The sequence below is a fragment of the Quercus robur genome, chromosome 2, assembly GCF_932294415.1.
Source record: "Quercus robur chromosome 2, dhQueRobu3.1, whole genome shotgun sequence".
Classification (NCBI taxonomy): domain Eukaryota; kingdom Viridiplantae; phylum Streptophyta; class Magnoliopsida; order Fagales; family Fagaceae; genus Quercus; species Quercus robur.
Genome location: NC_065535.1, coordinates 57,591,513 through 57,597,398, shown reverse-complemented (window position 1 = coordinate 57,597,398; position 5,886 = coordinate 57,591,513). Strand labels below are relative to the sequence as shown.

General features: G+C 43.3%; 1 protein-coding gene across 2 annotated transcripts; it reads left to right on the top strand.

The window, feature by feature from the left end:
- The first annotated feature begins 910 nt into the window (after positions 1 to 910).
- On the top strand, positions 911 to 4,437 carry LOC126714149 (uncharacterized). Of its 2 annotated transcripts, none has more exons than XM_050414160.1 (4): positions 911 to 1,787; positions 2,882 to 3,061; positions 3,136 to 3,533; positions 3,618 to 4,437. In XM_050414160.1, exons 3-4 carry the CDS (start codon positions 3,138 to 3,140, stop codon positions 4,131 to 4,133), a joined length of 912 nt encoding a protein of 303 aa, XP_050270117.1. In that variant the 5' UTR covers positions 911 to 1,787; positions 2,882 to 3,061; positions 3,136 to 3,137; the 3' UTR covers positions 4,134 to 4,437. The 2 variants fall into 2 exon arrangements, with proteins under 2 accessions (XP_050270117.1, XP_050270116.1); XM_050414159.1 differs by having other exon boundaries at positions 911 to 2,794.
- The last annotated feature ends 1,449 nt before the right edge of the window (positions 4,438 to 5,886 follow it).

Genomic DNA, 5,886 nt, shown 5'->3' with positions numbered 1-5,886 from the left:
TTTTTATATTAGTTATATACTATTAAATAGAGTGCATTGGATTCTCAAAATATATATATATATATATAGAGAGAGAGAGAGAGAGAGAGAGAGAGAGAGAGAGAGAGTGCATTTGTGTTCTCAAAAAAAAAAAAAAAAAAAGGAAGAAAGAAAGAAAGAAGAAGAGTGCATTTGTAGTTTTGTACTTTCCAAGAATTTTACATTTTCAGCCTTTTCACTTTAATCCACGCGACTCCCTAGTCCCTGCCCCTACTGTTTCTTTATTTTTTTTTGATAAATTACTGTTTCTTTTATTTTACTATCTCACCTAACACCACTTCAATCTCACCATTTCAAATCCACGCGACTCCCTAGTCCCTGCCCCTACTGTTTCTTTATTTTTTTTGGTAAATTACTGTTTCTTTTATTTTACTATCTCACCTAACACCACTTCAATCTCACCATTTCAAATCCACGCGACTCCCTAGTCCCTGCCCCTACTGTTTCTTTTATTTTATTTTACTATCTCACCTAACACCACTTCAATCTCACTATTTCTTTTATTTTACTATCTCACCTAACACCACTTCAATCTCACTATTTCAAATCCACGCGACTCCCTAGTCCCTGCCCCTACTGTTTCTTTATTTTTTTTGGTAAATTACTGTTTCTTTTATTTTACTATCTCACCTAACACCACTTCAATCTCACCATTTCAAAGCTCAAACCTACACCGTGAAGTGTCTCTTTCCTGGAACCCACTTCTTCATCTTCTTCTGATTTAAGTCTCTGAACCGACTTCTTTTTCCTGATTTCACTTTGCCTCTCTCTCTCTCTCTCTCTCTCTCTCTCAATATTCATTGTTTTGTTTTGGATTTTTTTTTTTTTTGGGAGGGGGGGGGGGGTTTATATTTGATGCCATGGGGTAGAATAGAATTAGTAAAACTTGATAAAGCGCGAGTTCGTCAGTCAAAGTGGGTAGATAGAACTCCTTGTCGATGCGAATGTATCCTCTATAAGGGTCGTGGTACCTACCACAACACCTCCAATGCCAAAGTCAGAATAATGAAAGCACCTTATGAAGTGAAAATGGGAGAACAAGATAAAAAGCCAGAGTGCTCTCTCAAAGTGTGAATGTATATATGTACCTTCTGTTGACAATGTGAGTGCTTTATATATGTGGCTTTGGGTGCTAGCTGTTCTGGTTGTTAATGCTTTCCTTGGTAACGCCTCTTGTCCAATAATGGGGCTTTTAAGAGGCTCCCAACGGTCTGCCTGGTTGATTTGGTAACTGCCCAAGTCATTGATTGACTGCATTGAATGACTCCCCTGCCTTCGTCAGTGATGACTAGTTTCTTCGTTATTTAGAACGCCTTCGTCATGGGTGCTTTCTTCGTCATTAGTGTTAGCTTCGTCTGTGGGATGTAACCTCGTCATTCCCATCAGTTGCCCCCCAAGTTTTGCGGTCGTCTATGACGTGTCATGAAAATCACAGAAGATGAAAAGTTTTCTTGAGCTGTCTGTGACTCTTGGGGTTTTGTTCCGAATTTAATGCTTAGTGGTGGCGCTACACGCAACGTGGCCACGTGGCACGTGCTGATCCGTGGAGTTAAGGGCATGACTCTTGGGTTTCCCGCTGGTTTTTCAATCGTTTTTTAGCCTTAATTTAAAACTTCTCCTCTTCTAGTTTCTTTTACTTTTCAGAAAACAAAACAAAAACACCCAAACGCTACTCCGAGCGATTTTCTCGACACTTCCTTCTTCTCCAAACGAGTGTGCTGCGCCTTGGTGTTTCGCCATTTGTGAAGGTATGTTTTTCCTTTCATGTTTTTTCTTACCTTTTCCTTCTATCCTACTGTAGTGTAGTTTTTTATTCTCTTTTTCTTTTCTTCCTTTGCTTTTGTCGGTTTTTGATTTTCTTGGGGATTTAACTTGTGTTGTCCTTCTTTGCCCTTTGTTTTCTATATTTCCATGGTTGATAGTTTGGAGGTTAGGATAGCTTGCCCATCGATCTCCTTTCTTTTTGCACGCCTAAGGGGGTCTTTGGGTGTTTTCCCGCATTTAGAAAATTTTGTGTTTGAGGGTAATTGTCTGAGTATTGTTTTGGGCGACTTGCTGCCTTTGCTTCGCCAATCGCTTAATTGGTTTGAGGGTTTAGTAAGGAGAGAAGTGATGTTTGAGGTTAGGTCTAGCAACCTCGAAACTGGGTTGTCGTCTAATGGTGACCCAGTGGAAGGGGACACAGCCGTCTCTGCTCCTCGGGAGGTTAGGGCTTTTTATGCCCTCAAGGAGGTGTGTGGTTTGGATGCCGAAACTGTGAGTAGATTCAAGGATAGGTTCCAGTTTCCGGCGCGAGTTCGTGTTCGTCTACCCAAGGATGAAGATAGGGCCTGTCACTTTTTTCCGAGTGAAGTATGTTTTTATGAGTCGACCTTCTCCTGCAGGCTTAGGCTCCCCGTCCACCCGTTCCTGATGGAACTCTTGGCCCATTTTGGTATCGCTCCGGGGCAGCTCATGCCCAACTCATGGAGGATTGTGATCAACTATATGCAAATATGGTTGGCCTCCAACGGAGATATGATCAGGGTAGGTGAACTCACCTATCTATACCGTTTAAAAGAGTCAAAGGAGTGTGGGTATTATGAGTTAGTCCCTTGGGAGAGAAGAACGAGGATTGTCAAGGGTTTACCTTCGTCCTTCAGATATTGGAAGTCGCGCTTTTTCTTTGTGTCCGAGGATGATTTTGAGACTTAATCCAGTAGTGATTGGGGCGATATCCCGAGGTTGCTTCGTCGGTGGGGAACCCCGACCTTAGGTGCGTCAGTATTTCTCCCTGTTGTTTTAGTTTTGCCACTTTTGATGCTTTAGTATTGCTAACTCCTATATCTTCTATTTGGTACAGTTAAGAGACGGCCTAAGCTTAAGAGTAGGCACAAGGAGCGCATTGAAACCGCAATCGGGTATGCAGAGACGATTGAGAGCTGGGACGATCTAGTTGATCCCCAGACCCTTGCCTTCTACAACCTTGGACCTGACCCATCTCCTTACGTTCTTCGTAACATTGGCATTGAGGGCAAAAAAAGTAAGTATTGTTGTTGTCAGTGTTGATTCTTCTCATGTACACAGCATTTCCTGTTAAGTGTTTTTCTCTTGCAGAGATGACGACCAAGTTTAACAAGGACATGTATGCGAAGATGAGGTCCAAAAAGGACGAACCGCTGTCCAACTTAGGGAAAAAAGTTGTGCGTGTAACCGGGAAGGGCCCTGCCATCAATCCCCTCAACTCCGTCACTCCCATAGTTTCTGCTACTGAGACGACGAGGATGGCCTCTCCGACCGTGTCGATAAAGGAGATCCCTACTCCAGGCTCCAAAAGGCCACGCGTGACTGGTAAGGAGAAGGAGAAGGTTGATTCCCGATCGTCCACTATATGGGATGACGAGAGGCTGGTTGTGGATAGGGCTCACGAGGTTGTTACTCCAACGGATTTGAGGGCCCTCTCTGACATGTCCCTGAACGAGGTCGCGTCTCGTCATGTCCACAGGCTCATCCAGGTAAGGTGTTCTCCTTTCCCACCCTTTTTTTTTTTTTTTTTTTTTAAAAAAAATTTTACTGACGACTTACTGATTTCTTTCTAGGTGTTGGGGGAGAGCCTTCATATCACCTCTGAATACTTCACTCAAGAGGCCAAGGTGGCATCCCTAACATCTCGGATGGAGGCTTTGGAAAAGGAGAATTCTGATCTGAAGAAGAATTTGATCGCTTCTATGGACGAGACAACTTCCTTGAAGGAAAAGGTCAAGACATTGGATGACGATCTCAGGGTCGAGCGCAAATTGACTCAGGAGAAGGATGAGCAGCTTCTTTCCGCCAAGGAGAAACTTAAAACCATCGTTGCCAGATCAGTTGAGGCTTTCCAGACCACTGACGAGTACAACACAGTACTTTTCAGTTGGTACTTCAAAGGCTTCGAGCTTCTCAGGAGGTATCTGGTCAAGCATCCTGCTGGGGTCGACATGGAGAGTCTAGACCTGGAGGAGGTTGATAAGGAGATGGCGATGGACGAAGATGCTCAATCCTCCGCCCCAGAAGGTGATGCCCCCGAGACTGCTACTGACGCCCCGGCCAGTGAGGATGTCGTTGTTGATGCCTGATTTAGTTACTTAGAAAATTTTCTTATTTTTGGTGGATGCCTGTCATGTTTTGGGCCTTTTTTTTTTTTTTTTTTTTTTTTTGTAAATCTAATTCCAGAACAATTAGTTGTTATCTTATTTTGAAAACAATGCTTGTGGCCCAGCGTTTATGGGTTTTTAATCGAGCATACTTACTTGTTTATCAGATGTTTTGGCCATTTTACATTCGTCCATATTTTGCACTTGAACATGGATTTGTTGCTGCGATCTCTTTATTCGTCAATGATCTGTTACTTACTCACAATCATTTTGATGAGCTCGGATACAGCCTGAGTGTTGTTTTGATTTGTTGCAAGGTTCTTGTCCCTTTACTTTTTCTCCTTTCCTTTTTTGTGGATTCGTCAGTAGCCTGAATCTGTCAAGCGAGATCCTGTCACTTGCACCTGCTAAAGGATTGCGCCTGCAGTGGCTTGTTCCCGTCAAGGCGGGGCCTTCTCGTCTGGCTTATGTACTCATTCAAAGGACATTTTTTGCGTTTATGGCTTCGTTGGTGACTTACATCCGTCAAAGCGGAATCTTATCACTTAGCCATTTTTTGGCGACCTACATCCATTTAAGGAATTTTGTCACTCAGGCTACATCAGTGATTTACATTTGTCTTAGCGGAATTTTATCACTTAGTTTTTATAGCCTTGTACCCGTTTGAGGGGTCATCAATAACTTACATCCGTCAAGGCGGAATCTTGTTACTTTAGTTTTTATGTCTTATACCCGTTGGGGTTATCGTCAGTAACTTACATCCGTCAAGGTGGAATCTTGTTACTTAGTTTTTGTATTCCTTATGATTGACTAGACCTGCTTGCACAAAGACATCAGAGGAATAATTCTTTTATTAAATTCAAGAATGAACGCATTCGTCTATTACATCTACTGGTGGTACTTTTTTAAATGCTCAATGTTCCATGGTCGAGGGAGTCTTTGTCCGTCCATGGTTTCTAAGTGATAACTGCCTTGTCTTGAGTAGTGAATGACTCGGTAAGGTCCTTCCCATGTAGAACCCAGCTTTCCTTGGGTAGGGTCTTTAGTTGCTGTAGTGGTCTTGCGCAGGACGAGGTCTCCTATGTCCAGTTGCCTAAGTTTAACCCTCCTATTGTAGTACTCGGCCATCTTTTTCTGGTACTTCGTCATCTTGCTGGATGCGTTGTCTCTTACTTCATCCAGACAGTCCAAGTTGAGTCGCAGTTCATCGTTATTGCACCCTTCGTTGAACGTTCCTTGTCTGATGCTCGTTACCCCCACTTCGACTGGGATTACTGCTTTTGTGCCATAGGTAAGCCTGAAGGGGGTCTCTCCTGTCGAGGTTCTTGCTGTGGTTCTGTAAGCCCACAGGACATTAGGTAATTCTTCTGGCTAGGCACCCTTCGCATCGTCCAGCTTGGTTTTGATAATCTTGAGCAGCGTTCGATTCGTTACTTCCGTTTGCCCGTTTGCCTGGGGATGCCCCGGGGACAAGAATTGATTCTTGATCCCAAGGTTTGAACAGAATTCTCTGAAGCCTTGGCTGTCGAACTACCTCCCATTATCTGATATGATCGTCAAGGGAATCCCAAACCTACAGATTATATTCTTCCACACAAAGCTTTGAATTCGAGCGTTAGTGATCGTTGCTAGAGCCTGTGCTTCAACCCATTTTGTGAAATAATCAATAGCAACAAGTAGGAACTTTACCTGACCTTTACCTTGGGGTAGTGGGCTGACGATGTCGATTCCCCAT